At 40.5% G+C, this 20,782-nt stretch overlaps 1 protein-coding gene across 1 annotated transcript; it reads right to left on the bottom strand.

The window, feature by feature from the left end:
- Positions 1 to 963: 963 nt before the first annotated feature.
- ZP2 (zona pellucida glycoprotein 2) lies at positions 964 to 11,716 on the bottom strand. Its single transcript, XM_071211470.1, has 17 exons — positions 11,655 to 11,716; positions 11,490 to 11,578; positions 10,619 to 10,702; positions 10,117 to 10,211; positions 8,401 to 8,553; positions 7,354 to 7,518; positions 6,622 to 6,718; positions 6,348 to 6,529; positions 5,554 to 5,680; positions 4,526 to 4,713; positions 4,331 to 4,422; positions 4,109 to 4,233; positions 3,779 to 3,968; positions 2,506 to 2,641; positions 2,338 to 2,434; positions 1,816 to 1,896; positions 964 to 1,100 (listed from the first exon to the last, which is right to left on the bottom strand). The coding sequence occupies exons 1-17, from the start codon at positions 11,714 to 11,716 to the stop codon at positions 964 to 966; spliced, it is 2,100 nt and encodes a 699-aa protein (XP_071067571.1).
- Positions 11,717 to 20,782: the final 9,066 nt, after the last annotated feature.

Raw genomic sequence — 20,782 nt, 5'->3', positions numbered from 1 at the left:
CTTTATACCCTATAGATCAAAGAAACACCTGCTCCTCCAGCATTCAAAAACCTAACTCCCTAACCCACTACCCCTCAAGCCATACAAGAGAAAATTTTCACCTCTAGGGCTTCCTATTGGCCCCTGCACCTCCCTTGAACCCTCATTCCCCTCCCACCAACTCTCATTTCCCTACCTTGGGAAGTTCTGTATAAATTCAAATCCCCACCTCCCAGGAGTGGGCTGAAGTCTCTCTTCAGACCCCCACCATGCTGGTGGGAGGGCTGAAGTCTGTTCTTCAGACCCCCTCAATTGGGAGACCTTAATTTCTCTGCCTGTGGTCATATCAGTTTCTGTATCCCAGTGAGCACTGTTTTTCTCCAACAGGAAGAGTGGAGGGAAAGGAAGGGCAGCTCTCCAGGCTCAAAGAGGAAAAAAGGTATTGAGTTGTGGGGTCTTAATACCAGGAATGTTACAGCACCTAAGGAAGCTAGAACCTTCTAGTATTCCTTTCCCTCCCCAGAAGGGAATTATTGATCTTTACTCAGGCTGGGAGTAAGGGGGAGAGTATCAATCTTTAAGCTCTCAGGAAAGAATGTCTATTTTCGTATTTGAAGCAGTAAATTGAGTTAGGAAATACTCAAGTTGGATACTACATCACTATTGGGACGTTTCCCTTCCTTTTAAGGAAAGGGTAGTTATGCCTATAGGTAGGGGAAGTTTTGGTGGTGGTGGTAGGAAACCTATTGACTGGCAGTGCCCAAAGCTTCAGATATGGGATGGGGGGGGGGGGGGCAGACAGGAGTCTTAGTGGAAGGAAGTGGGTCAGCCATTCGTTACTTTGGTTGTGTCTGCACAGACTAGAGCCAACCCAGGGGACAGTTACTACACCTATTTTAAAAGGTAATGACAGAAAAATTGAACTCCATCTAATCTTAAAAATACAAGCAAGAGGCTTATTTCAACTACTTTATTTGAACATCATTAGCGATTTGACATAGGTCTCTTCTTGCGCAGATAAATGAAGAGGCCTAGAATTGCCATGACACCTGCTAAGGCAGCCATAACCACCACTGTTTTGAGAGCAGCATCTTCAGCAGTCTCCAGTCCTTTAGAGGCTCCTGAGAAAGGAATGAATTTAGGCCTCAGAACTTGCTTCGGAGGCTTACCCCCCGGAGCTATCCCCTCCTCTCTACTTCTATCCTCACTCCCCATTTGCTTTAACAGTCTAGAATCAGGTTGTACTATACCTGGAGAGTACCTTAGAGTCCCAGCACTTTGTTAACACAGCCTAGTGCTAACAGACATGCTTAGCTGTCCCTTGAGTTAGGGATATAAGACTGCTTCATTTTAGGCCTAGAATTTGAAGTTGAAACTATCTGGGATGAAGATATGAGAATAAAATCTAGTTCAGACTTGAGGTAAATTAGGCAGTAGCAAATTAAAACGCATATACCTTCTGACCTATTGTTCCTACTTCTAAAGATATTTCCTGAATTTCTTGCATAGTAGGTAAAGTTTGAGGATTCTGCTGTGGCACCGACAACCAGCATTGACCTAGATATCCATGATCGAGGGCTGTGACTAAGTAGAACTACACGGAACCCTACATAGCTTTTAGTAAGTAGATCTTCATACAGTTAAGAGTGGCTAAGAAGTTGAGGTTATAGAATAGGCAAAATGTATAGTCCCACTTGGTTAGAGATTTCCACAAGGGTGTCCAAGAGATTTAGAGGTTACTGCTGAGAAGATACTTATTCTGTTACTGCTCAGTTTTAGCACAAAAAGCCAAGAACGTCGAGAGTCCAGGAATTACCCCAGGCTTTAAATCCATACCTCTGAATGTGGAGTCCTCTGACAACAAGAGGATGGGTCCTGGGAGGCTTACTGTTGTTTTCCCTTCAGCAGACGCTGTGGCTATAGACACAAACAAGTATTTGGCTTTTGGATTGTGGTTTGATATGTGCTTGTTGATACTCCCATGACTTTTACTGTTCCCTCCATTTATCTTTGCCTGTATAGATCCATACATCTTACTGAATAAGTTGGATATTCTTAGAGAATTGATCCCAAGATTAAGTTCTAATCTACCCAGAGTCAAGAGTAGCAACTTCTTAAAGGTAAGTCTGCAAGAGATCAGGTTATAGCCCATGTGCAATAAGAAGGTCTATAGGACTGATCAAGAACCTGCCCATCTCAAACTTAGCTTGGCCTAGTCTATCTTGCTCATTAAGAGGTTTCCTAGGCTCTTGGAACTAAGCCAAGAGTGAGGCATCCTTAAGGCCTTCAGTTCTGAAAGGGTAAGTCTTGCTTCAAAAGTTCAATAGACTTCCAGTAGTGAAGATTTGAAGTTTTTACCTCGCCTTGTCCTAGATGATACAGGGCAAGTCCTAGAACATAGGGGAGAATCAGGAGCAAGGCTACTGCAGATTAAGGCGCTGCAGTGGAAGTAGACCTGGAAATGAGAAGAGTTAAGTGGAATGTCTGTTCATACATTCAACCCACCCCACATGACTTGTTACTTACCAGGTCAGAGAATGCTTGTGTCCCTGATACAAAGGCAAAAGTCTTCACTTCAAACCTTTGATAGTGATGAGGATGGGCCACAGAGTTGCCAACTGGATGGAAGGTTGTTTGGTGGTTGTCCAGGTTATATTCACAGCTAGGAGGGACATCAGCCACTTTTACCTCAGAGTCTATGTCAGTGTTTGCCCCATGTGTAAGACACCTTCACACTATTATCTACTTTCTACCTGTACCTTTATTTTATTTGATATACCTCCTACCTGGTCCTGTACAGCAGTATCCATGGAGTCCTAAGCTTGGTCTTTTATTCTAGGATTTAAGATTGATTTAACAACTTAAGAATTGAGTTATACATGTATCACTTCAGAAGACACTGGCTTCTTTCTACTAATCTGAGTAGTTACCATTCCCAGGCACTATTTCAGACTATTAGCATAGGCCTGTGACTGAAATAGGTAGAGATCACCCTGTGTTGTATATCTTACATGCTAGCAGGGTAATAGGAGGTAGAGTATGTTAGGCAGTAAGTACAAATGAGATAAGCCAGGGTAAGGGGAGTTTAATTTTAGCTAGGAGGGTTAGAGTAGGCCCTCCTGGGAAAGAACACTTGAACAAGTCTTCCGTGAGCTATAGGAGTGAGCTGTACAAATGGACTAGTTACACTATCCTAGGTCAGAAATACAATTAGAGTTAGTATGACTAAAGGTTGAGAACAGACCATAGCAGCTTCCAGAAAGAACCCTTATCCAGGTGCAGACCCAGGTGCTGAGAGGCCCACCGTGCAAACAAAGGTAGCCACAGCCTTGAGAACTTGAGCTCTACAGTGCACTGAAGTCAATTTGGTGCTCAGCCCAGCTCTATCATTACTAAGTATTAGTTTGTGCTGTTTAAGTGGCAAGCCTGGATTTCTTCATGAAGTGGTGTGGTTAGTGTTTCCCTTATTGGGTTGCAGAGTTCTGATGCTTCCTGTGACGCTCTGTACTACATGATGTGTGTTAAATCAATGGTTAGGACTGGAGCTCTGTTCTCCAAAAGAACATTAGAGTCAAGCTTCCTTGAGGAAGATCCCATTCCTTAAGATTCAAGAGCAATGTCCAGTATAGGAAACCATAAGTCATCTGATTAGGCTAAGGATTGTATACTGAGAAATAGGTACTAGATCTGTATCTTTGTGACCTAGAGCTCCTCTACAGTCAAGAAACATTTTAGTCTTTCTTCATTAGCAAGCTTTGATGGGTAATCTGTACAACCTTGAGGTATGGAGAGTACCTACCCATCTACAACAATATTCCACTGGGGGAGAGAGGCTGGGTCCGTGGTGGCTGTTGCCCAACAGTCATCTAAGACCAGCTTGATGTTGGGGTCATTCCTGTTTAGGACTTTTACTTCTAGATATATTGGTTGGCGGAGGTATCTCACCACGGGATATTCTTTGTCCCCGTAAGGTTGTAGGTAAGAGGCATCTGGAATGGAATGGAAGCCTCTTCAGGATTTAGATAGTTGATGGTTGTAACAGAAGCTCAAATATCACTACTGTGCAATTAGTCTTTATGCATCAGAAAGTCCATCTTAAAGAAAAGTTCAAGGGTTTGCTTTGTCTCACCTGGGTAGGTTTGAAGGGTCAGGGCAAGTGGGCCAAGCTTCACAGAGGCCACTGGAGGAGGAAGACTTTCCACATTTGTATTTATTAGCATGTCATCACTGCTGTAGTAGCATTTCACTGTCATCCTGTAAGAGAAAGTAGGGTTATTAGGGGTGTGGTCAGTGCAAAGAATTTGAGGTTAACTTGAAATTTGAACTAGAATTTGAGTATGTCATATTCTACCTGAATTCACTATCCCTGGAAATTTTGCTTGGAGGAAGATCTACCCAGAGTGCACGTATCTCATTTTCATAGATGGTTTTATCATCTTTGAACTTGATAAGTTTAGAGTTAGGTTAGAGGAGTTGGAAATTGGTTAACCACCAGTTACTTGGAAAACAAGTCTTACTTAACCTCTTATTACCTGCCAGTACTAACCTCATATCTTGTTCCACACCCATTCAAGGGTATGTGAAACTGTGCCAATCCTTGAGACTGATCCTTGAATTTCGGCCGACAGGATGAGTTTCCTACTCTGAGAGTATCCAAGTTGAGAGCTGGTTTTGTTTGGTTGACGTAGACCTCGAAGTCCATATATCCATCCTGGGTACACAGGCCACCTGTAACTAGACAGCAGAGGGTTAGAAGAATGTGCCTGCCATATGTTGTCACCTACAAGCCTTATGGTGTCACTCATCTGTTAGAAACAAATTTTCAGCAGGAAGTTTGGGAAAAACACCTAGAGTAGTAGTTTGAGTTAGTAGTAGCTTGAGTAGTTTGAGTTAGAAGGAGAACCTAAGAATCCCAAGGAACAGTTACGCTCTTCTGTATGAGAGAACAGAAGGGACCAGGAGACAGGGAATGAAGTTTCATAAGGGATAAAGATTTGTAAGAAAAATCCTGATGAGGGCAGAAATGAGTGAAGAATCAGATTCAGTGGCTTAAAGTTCAGTGCCTGTGTGAGATTGTCTCTTCTTTGAAGGCTCAAATACTTAGTGATTTAGTATGTGTGTGTGTGTGAGTTGAAGTAGGAACTAGTGTTCCTGTTTGGCTAGACCCAATACAGATAAGATGGTAGGTAGCACAGGTGCAGTGGCAGTGCTAACAAGAGCAGACAGACACTATACTCCTTCTCTGAAACTTGCAGGAGTTGAGAAACATCTATGGTTCCTCTAATTAGAGGTTTGAGGCCATCTTACCTAAATGGTAGTTTTATGACTAAGAACTTAGGTTATTATGAGTCTATCTGTGAGATCTACCTGTATGCATATCTAAACTCAAGCTGCCTAAGATAAAGATGAAACTGTCAGATCTACCTTATACATATATTCAGAATGTTTCTTACTGAAAGCCCGAACAGCAGCTAGTCTGTTTCTGACTTGTCTTTAATTCAGCTTTAAGCCAATTCAGGAATTTAACAGTTTTCACATGCACAAGAACCAAGGTAGAAAATTTTTAATATTTACCTATAGAAACTGATGGCTCACAGAGACACTCAGGATAAACTACCATGGATACCTTCTCCAGACCAAAGTGAAAAGTCAGCTTGAGGGAAGATAAGTAGAACTGATATGATAAACATTTTTCTGAGAACTAGAAGGAGAGAAGAATATCAGTTTGTAATTTGCAGCCACAGTCTGATCATCCAGAGCCTAGAGCAGGGGCAGGGATGCAGAAGGATGATGTTTAGTACTGTAGGTATATTCCAGACATCTGGTTTCCCTTAAGCCAGAACAGGGGAGACTCACTTCCCCAGGCAGGATGTTGGAGCATGCTCTTTGTACAAGACACTAAAGCATGAACTAACAGACCAAATTCCCATGAACATTATGCCCTGCCAAGTCAAATATCAGTAAGAAGGACTCTACAAATGTTATAGAATGCTTTTGTAAAACAAGTACTCCATGATTGCAGGGGGACGCATGTCTGGCATTCCTTGACAATTGTACTGGAGACTGGTCTAAATGAGAGCAATGAGATCTTTGTATCAAACTGTCCTGTTCTGTGATATAGAAAAAAGGTTCATCATTAGAAACTTGACATGAAGTTGATAGTACCCTGAACTGGGACGCTTAGGAAGATTTCCATGGCAGAAGTTAAGAAGTGAACTTGTTTCTTGGACATTCACTTTTTCATTCAACTTTGGAATGCCTATCACACTAGCGATTAGTTAGTGGGCAAGTCAGCTATATCATGATTATACAAGAGACTATTTCAAGTCAGATTTCTACAGAGTTTAGTGGTTGATGATGAAACATACTTTGGTTTTGAGAAGAGTTTTGCTGAAATGCAGTTTCAAGCCATTTGTTGCTTCTATGTCAATACCACTGTCATTCAAGTGGCTCATGGCAACATTCTTATTTTCAATGCTCACAGTCTTTAACTTCCCAGGAAACTCCGGAATGGGGAGCGTCATGTGTGTGGCATTGCAGGTCACAGGATCTGGAAGGGATGACCAAGAGAATTGCCCATCAGCCTTGAGCAACCCTCCAGAACACCATCTCAACTGGGGTTGCAGCTTCCTAGGGCCTCACCTGGGACACAAACCATTCGTGATGAGAGGGAGAGCTTGCCTCCAGGAGATCCAAATGAAAGTTTCAGAGGCACAGTGTAGAGATGGCTGTTCTCTTGCTGGTGGAAGAAAAGGGGGACATGAGGGAGAAGGGACAGGGAACATTTTGAGAGGCATGTACTTGAAACTCTAACCAATGATACAAGAATAAGCAGGGCAAGTATGCATTCAGATACTGGGCATTGTTTTTAGCACAAACATAGATCTGTCCAGTGATTGTTCTAGAGGTATTAGTTTTGATAGTTTTAAAGTCTTGTATTCTATAACACCTGAACTCTAGTGATATCTGCTGATATGACCTGTAGCTGATCATTTCTAGGCAGACAGTAATCAAAGCTGGTCTCGTTTTGCGACTATAGTATTGCAGTCAGAATTAGTGTTTAAGACTCAGCAATCTGAGTGAAACAGGACTGTTAGTTAAAATAATGGCCAACATTCAAGCAATTTCTACATGTCAGGCCCTATTCCAAGCATTTTATGAGTTCATTTGTAGTGTCTTGACTGTTGACCTAGAAAGCACCAATTCCTACTGTTCTACAATATGGGACAGTCAGTGATAACCCAAACAGAACATCTTAATTCATAGAAGTTTACAAGTGCCCTAGTCCTATATTATGTAGATTTGGATCCTTGGGGAAGGGGAATAGACTAAAATAGCCATGCACTAGTGGTAATACAAGAAGTTCTCACCTACCTTGTAAGAAGTCACTCCAGTGGCATTGAATGACACTTGTAACACCATCTTGTGGCCATCGATCAGGAAAGTATATCCTTGTTCCATAGCCTCCTGAAGGGTCAGAGTTTCAACTCTTGGACCTTCACCAACTTCAAGGGTCCATCCCATCTGAGGTTCTGGCTCCTAAAGCCAAAAACTTTATTTGAAGGGCTGGGGCTTACCTTCACTCGAAAGCTGTTGAATTGAGCTCATGTCATCCATTTATTTTAATCAGAATTAACATTAATGATACCCCTTAGTAAATATGAAATTAAATGTTACTTGCATACCATAGTCTCGTCATCAAAGCCAGGGATAATCTGTGGAAAGGAAAGCTGGAGGGGGAGAGGGGAGAGAGTCATAAATGAAGGCTTTGATTTGGAAAACACTTCTAAAGGCACATCATCTGCCAGTACATGGTGAATACCTAAGCAACTGCTGTGTAGTTCTTATGCCAAGAGGTTCTCTGGTTGAATGCAGTAGGAGGTGCACAGGTCCCACTACAGATTCAAGCTATGTCCTTAATTATTTCTTTGAGTTTGATACCAAAAAGCAATTGGAAAATCCAAGTTCCCTTCCAGGTTTAAGTTGATACACTAAACAGCCTTTCACTATGTTTAGAGCTGTATTTCGAGCCATTTAGTTATCAATGAAGTATGGGTGTTACTGTTTCTGTTTTCCATATTTGATTAAGTTCCATGAAGGTGTGACTGGGGTCTTGTTCACTTACTATATCCCAGCACCAGGCATAGGGCCTGGGAAATAGGTCTTCAGGTTGTCAAATTATATAACCAGCTACTAGTTGAACTATTTCTATAGTCGGTGTGCTGAGGCAATTCTTAAAGCCACCCTATGTGCATTGGCTGTCCCTATTTCAGACTTGGAAACAGGCTCAATATACTTAGGAAATTAGCAATACTTATGTGACTTCTGTCTTGAACTGAATTCTAAGCCCTGTTCTGTCTTGGCCACCACCATGTTTTCTCTGTGGTAGCCATATGAGAAGCAATCAGTCTAACCACTCACAGACATAAAGTCCTTCACGCAGTTTGTAGATCCTGAAAATGCACTGGTCCGAGCCTCTTCTGCTTGCATAGCTGGGCAGCTGATCTGATATGTGACAGCCTGTCTTACAGCATCCTTGTCCATGAGTTTGATGGTCATCTGGTACTCACCTTGCTGTGTGGATGGGATAGAACAGAGTAAGTGTGGGGACCTCAGTGGGAGAGGGGATTCCAGATTACCATCTGACCTAGCTGAGTGCCAAAACCTTCATTAACCACCACAGGATCTAGAAAGTAACATTACTATACCAGGAGACTCTAGCTAGCCCTTTCAGATATCTAGTAAGATTTATACATTGACAGAACAGTTCTCTTGCACTTCAGGAATTGGAACTTTGTTTCATCTGACTACTATATCTGGGAATCATGGCCCTGGCTGGTTTGGGTTCTCTACCCAAGTCAAACACTCATTGAGCACCCGCAGAGCAGTCACTGTGCTGAGTGCTGGGCACAGTCATCTGATCCCACCCCCATCCTCAAAGTACTCAGTCTAAAGCATGTGTCAGCCACTCTAAGGCGTTAGATGGGTAAATATTTTAGGCTTTGTAGACCACAAACTTATGTAGCTTTAAGAAAATTTGAAAAAAGTATAAGCAATTCTTGGTTTGAGGACCACTGGAAAAAAAACGTGGGTCACAGCCTTAATTAGGCCATCCACAGGCCTAATTAATTAGCAGAACCCTGGTCAAAAAAAGAATAGTGCAACTCTAAACTTCCTAAAGTTGAGGAGGGCTGTTTGATAAGGGAAGAGTTTAGCCAGAGGTTTTTATGCACACACAAAAATACGTGATTCCTTCATAGCACAGAGTGCCTCAGGTGACCGGATGAACTTAAGGTTCTCAAGCCCCTTTAGACAAGGGACTTATAGACTTGCATCAGGGTCGAAGAGGTAACCTGATAAACATGCTGATTTCTGGGACCCACCCCACACCTGGTAGATCAACTAAGTCTGTACTTCAAGTTCCCCAGGTGATTCTTATATACACTAAGGCTTGGAAACTACTCCCTTAGGTCATTTTTATTGCTTGTAATAACACTGATTGGGCAACAGTGTTGCTTGGCAATAGAGCAAACCAGCCTGCTTAGCTGTTGCTGTTCGTCTTCCAACACTTGTTTCTATAGTTTAGAGCTTTCCCTATTCGCTAGCATCAAAATAACTTTCCATTTCACATTGGGATTACAGATAACAGATAACCTTTGAACATTCTGTTCCTAGGCACTGTGCCAGGTTCTACAACTGCATTACATCACTGAGCTTCAGTTACCCTGTGGAGAGGGTACCATTATCTCCATTTTCCAAGTGGGCAAAAAGAAGCTTAGAAAGTTTAGACAACTTGCCCCAGGTTATACCAAGAAACTGGCAGAGTTCAATACCAAGGACTTGACTCTAGAATTTCTCATCCTCATCACTATTGATTTTGGTACTGATAATTCCTGGGGAAGGGGGAGGGCTGCCCTGTGCATTATAGGGTATTTAGCAGCATCTGTGACTTCTACCCACTAGTTGCCGGCAACAGCTCTCCAATTGTGATAACCCAAAGTGTCTCCAGACACTGTCAGATATCTCCCAGGTGTAGAATTCATCGCCGATTGAGAACCACTGCTTTAATCCAAAGTCTGCATCCTTGACTATTAGGTTATACCACTTCCCACAGCAGTCCCCATAGCAATTACTCACCACCCTCCTGGTGCAAATCTCATATGGAACCCTCAGGGTGAGCTTTTCTGGGTCTAGGATATGAGTGCAGTTTGGTATGTCCAGGCCAAGGGAATCTATAGAAGACAGAGCAGTTTAGACAGGGGATAGCTGAAAGCATCTGAGAAAAGATTCAGTGACAGGGCCAACCAAGGCTCTGTACTCTGTACTGTCAAGCCATATCCAAGGCTACATAATTTTTTTTTTTTTAACTAATCCAATTAGGTGATGCAACCTAAGATTTGAGAGATGCAGTGACAAGCAACTAAAGTTTTCCCAGGGGATTCTGATATAAGCCATTTCCAAGATAAAACAGGTCTTCCATTCCTGGCAAAAAATGCAAGTTGGGGAGCCCTGTGGCATCCTGGGAATCAGATGCCAGTTGCTACTTAGAGTTGTATACTCTGTTAACCAGATAAGGCTGGCCCCAAACCAAGGGATTTCTACTAAGCAGGACTCAGTAGAGATAGTACATGTTACCTACCCACCACGGATGCATGCCATTTCTTAGTGTCAAGATCTCCTGGAAATTCCACTGTCATCCCATCTTCACTGCAAATGACAGTGCCTGGAAGAGCAAGGAAGCATGGGAGGCCTCTTTGAGCTTCAGGAGGCATGATTCCTACTGAATCATGTGGAGAGACTCTTCTTTAATAGGCATCAGGGAAGGATGCCGGTTGGGAGATGCAAAGTTTAACCTCTACCCCCAGGGAGCTCACAGATTTGTAGGACAAACATACAACTACAGTGAACAGAGACTGTAAGATAGTTATCAGTGAAGTGCCCAGGATTTCCTGCTCAACTTTAAGGATAGAGCTGGATTCAAGTTTAACACTACTCTTTTTGTTTGATCTTGACCTGGTGGAGGAGAGGATTGTAGGTTTTTTCTAAATTCTAGTTTAAAAAAAGTGTCCCAGGTAAACCCAAGGATATTTCTGTAGACAAGTTTCTGACTAAATTACCACTCTGCAACCTCTGGCAAAAGTTTTGACAGCTTTGGTTCAAGTGAAACAGTTCTATTTTGTCAAGTATGTTGATGTTTCCTTTAAGCATGAGTTTGCATTTGAGGACCCTTGCTCCTAGATATGGGAGCATAACGTTGAGGCTTAACATTCTATGGATGCCATAAAGCTAGAGGCAGGAAGGGAGTGATTTTTCGCACATGCATTTTTACAACCTCTTATGGAGCTGGTATAGCAAACACAGAGACACACAACTAGAACTAATGACTTGACCAAGGCAAGGAAGGACGTGAGTAGAGATTGCCTGACTCAGCTTGGGTTTCCTGGCCAGTTAGATACACTAGTTGCACCCTTCTTCCAGCTTAGGGCATTTCCCTCACCAAAGAGGCATACCTGGGAAGTCAGGATTCACCAACTGAGGGACATCCATTGAGCTGGCCAAAGTCACAAGGGCAAAGAAGAGACGAAGTAATCCGTAGGTGCTAAAAGGGGATGAGAGAGTGTTGAGGAGAAACAAAGGTCACCGTGTCCCCTCTCCCCACCCCTAGAATTACTCACCTCATGCCTGCACAGGACCAACTTGGGGAACTACTGGCATCTGCTCCCCGCCTGTACCCCATGGCCAAAGGCACCACCAAACCAACCAGCTAGCGATAGGGTGGGTTGTTCGTGTTTTTATAGCAGGAAGGCTGGGGCGTGACCCTGGCAACCCCTCCCAATTGGGTGCACCTGAATCATCTCAGCCCTCCCACCTGATAGGGTTTTGGGGAGCAAGGGGCTTTCTGGGAAGCCTGAAAGAAGTAGTGTTCTGCTCTCCACTGGGTACTTTCTGAAACTCTGCCTTGGGTATTCCACCAGCTGCTTGTGACACCAGTTTCTTAAAATTGTCTTCACATGTGTGAATTGGAGTTTTTCTCCCTGACTTTGGGACCTGTGATCAACTTTTTTTCAGTATCTCTCACTGTTTTCAGAGATGCCTACTTGTCTGCAGTCCATTTTTCCATAACAGGTGAATAGAATTCTCATATCCTGTGCCTGTGTGGGGTAGAATTTGTAATTCATGTTTTTATGTGTTGCCTCTGTGATGTAAATGAAGGTGAAATCTCCACTCCCTGTTGTAGGCATTTGAAATACCATCGCAGGTTAGAATGGTTTCCCCAATCTCCTTGATCAAAAAGATCACAGGGCTGTCATTAATATCACAAATTACTGGGCCCCACCCCCAAAAAACTACTGAATCAGACCCTCTAAGGCAGGGGTTCTTAATAAGGAGTCCATGAGCTTGAAGTGAAATTCAAAAAAACATTATTCTTGTGGGGATGTGTTGGTGGGGGTGTGATATATTTATTAAATAATACACAGTGTGGACTTAGTAAGGGGTCTGTGGTTTTCACCTGACTGGCAAAGAAGTCCGTGGAACAAAAAAGTTAAGAACTCCTGCTCCAAGGGAAGGGTTTGGGATAACACATTTTAACAAGCACCACTGGTGATTCTTCTGATCTGAAAAATTTGGGAAATGCCTGGGGAGAGGAAGGCAGGACAAATGATTGCCAATGGTTAACCTCTTAATGGAAATTTATTTGTTAGATTATGTCTCAGTGGAATTATGGAGAGGGGACAAAATACAGGATAAGTAGGTTTTAGGTGTAGAAATGATGAAAGGATTTAGAATTAGAGGGAAAGCTCTATAGATGATTACTCCCCCTCAGTGGCACCTTTTCTCCAAAGCTGAAGACAGTTTGTTGGCCAGCTAGTTAAGGTTATGAGGTGAAAGAGGAAGAAGCCAGAACAAGACTCAGAGACCTATGGGACGGTGGTCCGAGAGGTGAGTGGTTAATTTGCTTGCTCTGGCTGCCAAAAGGCACAGGCCTTGCCCCCAGGCTCGCTGTCACCTCCCCACCCCCCACCCCCCATGGTGCTTTTCTCCAGAGTGTGAGGTCTTGCTTTGGAGAGAACAGTCTTCCTTAGATACCCAAACTGGGGCATCTGGGAGGTTAAGAGACAGCACAAAGGCCCTGAGCAAGAGCCTGGGAGAGAGGAAGGACCACCGTAGTGGGTGGTGAAGGTGGTGAGTGCACCAGGGATTAACTTCAGCTGTGCTTAGCACAGTCACTGAAAAATGGGTTCAAAGTCCATAAGAATCAATTTCTAGGACCTGCCCTAGAGAAACCCTTGTGTAAGTCCTCAAGGATACAGAGACTACACGCCCAGTGCAGCCAGCTTTGAAAGGAGGAAGTGGCTGCTTCTTAGCGAGATGGTTTCTCAATATCAGCAAAGAAAAACTGGTCTTTACAAAAATACTATTTTGCTAAATAAACAGGTATCTCTTTCCAATGTGTTTTCCACACTAAAATTTTTTATTTAAAAATTTCCAGCTCTTACATACACTCTCTACCCAAGCAACAAGTTCCCCTTCTCCCCTCCCTTATCTGCTGTTACCCTCCAATCTATTTTTTGTCTCTATGAATTTGCTATTTCTAGATATTTCATAAAGTGGAATCACACAGTACTTGTCTTTACGTACCTTGCTTATTTCAGCCAGCATAATGTTTTCAGGGTTCATCCATGTTCCTGCATGCCTTGAAACACCATTCCTTCTGATGGCGGATAATATTCTGTTGTGTATATGTACTACATTTTGTTTATCCACACTTGTTGGTCAATGGACACTTGGGTTTCCACCTTTTGGGTGTGGTGCTTAATGCTGCTGTAAAATTGGTTCATATCATATCTGCTTGAGTCTTTGTTTCCCATTGCTTTTGGGTATATATTTAGGAGTGGAATTATTGAGTTGTATGGCAGTCCTACATTTAACTTTTTGAGGAACCGCCACATTGCTTTCCAATTGCTGCACAAGTTTACATTCCCATTCCACACTCTTTTTAATGAGCCCTTTTAAGTTTGCCAGTTTTGAGTACAAGCTCTTCCCTCTCCTCTGAGTAGCCTGATCTCTTCTTCCCTGAGTGTCAGGAGACAATTTCTCACCCACTAATCACAAGACATTTTTGTACATGAAGGATGCCTATAGTTTTGTTATTGTCTCAGCCTGGTAGCTCCCCTCCTTACTTCCTGAATGTAATTCTTATAAATGATAGTGTCTTATTTTTCAATTCTGAGTCTGCTGTCTTATTTTCCACAATTGTAAAAATATTAATTTTGGAAACAACTTAAATGTTGTTTAAGTCTGGATGAGAAGGCAGCTTAACTGAAAGTCTAAGTTACTGCACACTGCGGGAGGAAGAGTTCCCTAAAGTCACCTCACGGTGCTGCCACTGGAAGAGAAGAAAGATCCTGGACAGACAATCATGTCACTGTGTGTACTTAAGTTTCCTCATTTATATTTACATCCTGTGTGTTACATGAGTATGGAACTCTTCAGGAACTGAAATTAATCTATGAATTCATTTTATTATAAGACAAATCGGAGCTGAGTTTGCAGATTACAGCATTTTTGTCGGGACACCAAAAATGTTGCTGTAACAAGGAAGCCGGATCACTTGTAAAAAGGGGAGCAGCTTTAAGCCTCTAGGGACTGCAAGCGGTTTTTAGAGACACAAAAAGGCAGTTAGTTTGACTCCTCGTGATTAGATGAGGGTTTGCCCTGCTTTCAGGGCTGGGTTTAGGGCATGTGGACTTTATTTCTCATTGTGTCAAACAATGAATTAGGGGTAAAGCTGTCAGACTCAGTCACCTTAGCGGGGTTTTCAAATTTCAAAAGATATAAAGAGGAAACTCAAGAGGGAGTTCAAAGAGGAAGAGAGGAAGTAAAGCACTTTTTTTTTTTTTTTTGGTTCTGAGGGTCCCCTGGGGATTTCTTTATTTTATCAATTTGGATCTACACTCAAGTGAAAGATGTCCACAATAAAGTTGGGAGGAAAACCTCTCAAGTTTCAGAGCTGTATAATTTGTATGGTTTCATATATTGCTTTAGAAAAAAAAGTAAAGCAAAAAATCGTATATGTGTGTATATACATTTCTGTGTCTTTGTGCGGATACAGAAATGTGCTTCTGCATTAAAGGTCTAGAGGGTATGCCAGGGCAGGGGACTGTTGTATTTAGCAAGTCCACCCCAGGACAGCTCTGCTGGGTATTAACAACCATTGTTGGTTCTGATTTGTTTGTGCTCTTGCTCTACTGATCTTAAATATGTTTAATCACTGCTGGGAATAGGAATAGGGAGATGGGAGAATGGATGACTCCTGCTTTATTTTCTCTATTAATTTCCAATTGGTTGAATTATTTTGGTGCTAAGCAATAAAAATAATTAAAAATCAATAGCCACTACAGTAAATCTGATTTCTATAGAAGTTTTCTATAGAAGCTATAGAATCAAAGGCTTATGGGTTGTAACTTTATGGTATAAAGGAATAATGCCCAAGTGAATGGATTCAGAGCATGAGGTTTCCAAACAAAGTTGAATTGTCTGTTGTAAAATAGAGAAATTAATCCTAACATGGTTTAGTGATTGCTCAAGATCAATAGCAAGGTAGTAGAAAGAGCTCTAATGAGAAACCAAGCCTCCTGGTACCCTCCAGGGCTTTTCTGCTTCATTATGTTTGTGTAAGAAAGAAAGGAAAAAAGGAAGAAAGAAAAAAGTTTTAAAACTGTGCTTTTCTTGTAGCTTAGCTTTAAAATACAAGGTAAGATTACTTAGAATTTAGCAGTATAAGATAAATAAGGAATGTAGAAACTCATACCAGTTATGATAATAGAACTTAAAATAGCTTTCAAATATGAATTTGACTTGGAAAAGATAGACTATGTCAATGGGAATGTTCTTGAATATTTGCAACATACCTATGTAACATTAATGTTATTTTTTCTTTTGAACCTTTGTACAGTTTCAAGTTGAATGAGCCTCCTAACAATATAGGCATACCGCATTTTATTGCACTTCATTTTATTGTGCTTTGCTGATATTGTGCTTTTTTTTTTTGACAAATGGAAGATTTGTGGCAACCCTGAGTCAAGTAAGCTTATCAGCACCATTTTTCTAAGAGTATGTGCTTACTTTGTGTCTCTCTGTCACATTGTAATTGGGCTATGTACATTTTCTTAGATATACTGCTGTTGTACATTTAATTTTTGGGGAAATCAAAAATTTGTGTGAATCACTTTATTGGGATATTCATGTTATTGTGGTGGTCTGGAACCAAACTCACAATATCTCCAAGGTATGCCTTTAGTGGATTCAGAAAGAACTAGGAAAAGGCAGAAAAGACTTCATCCACTTGTAATTATGAAGATAGGGCAGTTTAGCTAAATGGATGACAGAAAGGGTCTAGAAATTCTGAATAAAAATTTATTTACATACAAATATCAATTCAGAGGAGTCCATAACTAGTAGTTAGTGCAATGGCTGCCACAAAAATAAAAGAGAAATAAAGCCATCAAAATTGGAAAGGAAGAAGTAAAACTTTCACTGTTTACAGATGACATGATCTGATAAAGTCCTGAAAAAGCACTATAAAGTTACTAGATCTAATAAACAAATTCAGCACAGTGGTAAGGTACAAGATGAACACACAAAAATCAAAAGTGTTTCCATACACTGGTAATGAGCAATCTGAGGAGGAAATTAAGAAAAATATTCCATCTACACTAGCAACCAAAAGAAACAAATATCTGGGAATAAATTTAACCAAGCATATAAAGAGCTTGTACATAGAAAACTACAAAACATTGCTAAAAGAACTTGAAGAAGATGTAAATAAATGGAAAGATATTTTGAATTCATGGAGTGGAAGACTAAATTTCGCAGGGATGTTAATTCTACCCAAAGTGATTTGCAGATTCAATGCAATCCCAATCAAAATTCTAATAGCCTTCTTTTCAGAAATGGAAAAGTCAATTATCAAATTTATTTAGAAAGGTAAGGGGTCTGAATAGCCAAAAACATCTTGAAAAACGAATTTGGAGGATTCACTCTTCCTGACTTTAAAGCTTATTACAAAGCTAAAGTAGTCAAAATAGAATGGTATTGGCACAAGGATAGACATTGACCAATGGAATCAAATTGAGAGTTCAGAAATAGACCCTCCTATCTATGGCCAATTGATTTTTTTTTTAAAGATTCATTTTACTTATTTATTTCCCCCACCCCCCTATTGTTAGTGCTAGCTGTCTGCTCTCCATGTCCATTCTCTGTGTGCTCTCTGCATCTGCTCATCTTCTCTTTAAGAGGCACCAGGAACTGAACCTGGGACCTCCCATGTGGAAGAGGTGCTCAGTCACTTGCTGTGTCTCTCATTGTGTTCCCCTGCTTTGTTGTCTCTCATTGTGTTTTCTCTTTGTGTCTCCTTGTTGCATTATCTTGTGTCTGCTCGCCATGCTAGCTCCTGTCTTGCTCATCTGCCGGAGCACAGTGAACTGAACCTGGGACCTCCCATGCGGTAGGTGGGAGCTCAATTACTTGAGTTGCATCTGCTTCCCCCAAATGATTTTTTAAAATACAATTTTATTGAAGTATATAATTCATACATGAACAAACATAAATAAAAAGTGTATAGTACAAATTGTGAACTTACGAAAAAAGCGTGCAGGTCATCATACAGGACTCCCATACATTACCCCACCAAAAACAACTTGCATTGTTGGGGAACATATGTTATAGACTATGAAGGAACATCATTAAAAATACTATTTTTTAACTATAGCCCATAGCTTGTATTTGGTGTATTTTCCCCCCAATGCACCCAATTATTAACACTCTGTATTAGTATTATTCTAATAAAAATATGAGAACATTCTAGTATGATATTAGTATTATACTAATACAAATATGAGGACATTCTCATATTTGTCCCCTTAACCACAGCCCATCTTCCTCCACTGGATTCCCTGTGTTATACAGCACCATGTTTTGTGTGTTCAGTGGCTCTCATTTTCATCAAAGAGTTATTCTGTTATCATCTCAGTCAATTTTAGAACATTTTCATTACTCCAAAAGGAAAAATCCCATACCCCCTTATCCCCGCTATAGTTGTCTCTTATAATTCATATATCTTCCTTGCCATTGCTGCAAAAACATTGCAATATTACTGTTAACTATCATCCATAAGATACATTGTTATAAGTTTTCTGTGTATCATCATATTCTTAACATTTTGAAAAAAAAACATTCTTATATTTATGCTATTAACTGCAATCTTCATCTACCCCTAAAATCATTATGTTACCTAGATTTTTCTCTAAATTCCTTTCAATTGACATTTATGTCCACCTATTACTACTTTTAACCACAAACACATTTATAAATTAGCAATGTTATACTCACTATAATGTGATACCATCAACTCCATTCATTTCCATACGTTTAATATAAACCTTATTAAAAATTCCATTTATATTGGTTATTAGCTCCCATTCTCAACCCACATTCTATTTCCTAGTAACCTATATTCTAGAGTTACCTCTGTGAGTTTACTCATTGTATTTAGTTCAGATTAGTGAAAACATTCATTATTTGTTCTTTTGTGTCTCATTTATTTCCCTAAACATATTTTCAAGGGTCATCCATGTTGCTATATGCATCCCAATTTCATTTTTTCTTACAGCTGAATAGTATTCCATTGTAAGTATATACCACATTTTGTTTATTCAGTTATTGGTTGATGGACACTTGGGCTGGTTCCATATTTAGCAGTTGTGAATAATGCCACTATGAGCATCAGTTTCCAAATGTGAGTTTGTGTCTTTGCTTACCATTCTTCTGAATATATTCCTAGTAACAGGATTGCTGGATCATAAATGGCAGTTTCTATATTCAGTTTCTTGAGATACTGACAAACTGTCTTCCACAGAGGCTGCACCATTCTATATTCCCTAGTGAAGGAGTGTTTCTCTTTCTCCACATTTTTTCCAGCACTTGCAATTTGTTGTTGTTGTTGTTGTTGTTTTATTTTTATTTATCCCCCTCTCCCCCTGTGGCTTTTTTTTTTTTTTGTATGCTGTCTGCTCTCTGATCCTATGCATTTGCTCTGCCTTCTTCTGTGTCTGTATTTATTTTTATTTATTTCCCCCTGCCCCTTGCGGCTTGTTTGCTGTCTGCTCTCTGTGTCCTTTCACTGCCCACTTGTCTGTGTTTTTGCTTGTCTCCCTTTTTGTTGCATCACTTTGCTGAGTTGGCTCTCTGCAGAACTTGCGGGCTGGGTGGCACTCCACAGCATGTGGGTGAGCCTGCCTTCACAAGGAGGCCCCGGGACACGAACCCAGGGCCTCCCATATGGTAGATGGGAGCCCAACTGATTGAGCCACAGCCACTTCCCTGTCATTATTGTTTTTTAAAAATAATGCCCATTCTATTAGGTATGTAGTTTTGATCTGCATTTCCATAATACTTAGTGATGTTGAACATTTTTCATGTGCTTTTTGACCATTTGTGTTTTCTCTTTGGTTAAATGTCTACTCAAATCTTTTGCCCATTTTTAATTAGAGTTGCTTATCTTTTTATTGTTGAATTGTGTGATCTCTTTATATAACACGGATATTGAACCTTGTCAGGTATGTGGTTTCCAAATATTTTCTCCCATTGAGTTGGTTGACTTTTTACTTTCTGACAAAGTTTTTTGAAAACCCAAAGTTTAATTCTGAGGAGGTTGCATTTATCTATTTTATTCTGTCATTGCTTGTGCTTTCGGTATAAGGTTTAAGAAACGACCACCTACCACAAGATCTTGAAGATGTTTTCCTACATTTTCTTCTCATTTTATGGTTGTTGCTTTTATATTTAGCTCCTTTATCCATGTTCAATTAATTTTTGTATAAGGTATGAGATAGGGGTCCTCTTTCTTTCTTTTGGATATGGCTATCCAGTTCTCCAAGCACCATTTGTTGAATATACTACTTTGGTCCAGCTTGGTGGGTTGGACAGCATGATCAAAAATCACTTGACCATAGATGTGAGGGTCTATTTCTGAGTTCTTGATTCAGTTCCATTGGTCAATATGTCTATCTATATGCCAGTACCATGCTGTTTTTTTTTTTTGTTTTTTTTTTTTTACCTATGTAGCTAACAATATGCTTTAATGTCAGGATGTAGAATCCCTCAAATTCATTCTTTTTGAAGACATTTTTGGCTATTCAGGGCCCCTTATTCTTCTAAATAAATTTGATAACTGGTTTTTCCACTTCTGCAGGAAATGCTGTTGGGATTTTAATTAGGATTGCACTGAATCTGTAAATCAGTTTGGGTAGAATTGTTATCTTAATGATATTTAGTCTTCTAAGCCATGAACACAGAATGTCCTTCAATTTATTTAGGTCATCTTTGATTTCTTTTAGCGATGTTTTGTAATTTCCTTTATGTCCTTGGCTAAGATTATTCCTAAATATTTGATTATTTTAGTCATAGTATCTTTACTTGGTTTTGGTATTAGGGTGATGTTGGCTTCGTAGAATGAGTTTGGTAGTATTCCTTCCTGTTCAGTTTTTTGGGGGAGAAGAGCTTTAGCATTTATTGAGGCCTGTGTTGTAACCCAACATATGGTCTGTCCTGGAGAAGGATCCATGAGTACTTGAAAAGAATGTGTATCTTGCTGTTTTGGGGTATAATGCTCTATAAATGCCTATTAGGCCTAGTTCATTTAACATATTATTCAAGCTCTGTGTTTCCTTATTTATCCTCTGTCCAGATGTTCTATCCAATGCTGAGAGTAGTGTATTGAATTCTCCAACTATTATTGTAG

The sequence above is a fragment of the Dasypus novemcinctus genome, chromosome 23, assembly GCF_030445035.2.
Source record: "Dasypus novemcinctus isolate mDasNov1 chromosome 23, mDasNov1.1.hap2, whole genome shotgun sequence".
Taxonomy (NCBI): domain Eukaryota; kingdom Metazoa; phylum Chordata; class Mammalia; order Cingulata; family Dasypodidae; genus Dasypus; species Dasypus novemcinctus.
Note: the sequence above shows the minus strand (reverse complement) of the source record. Positions and strands in the feature narration are given on the sequence as shown.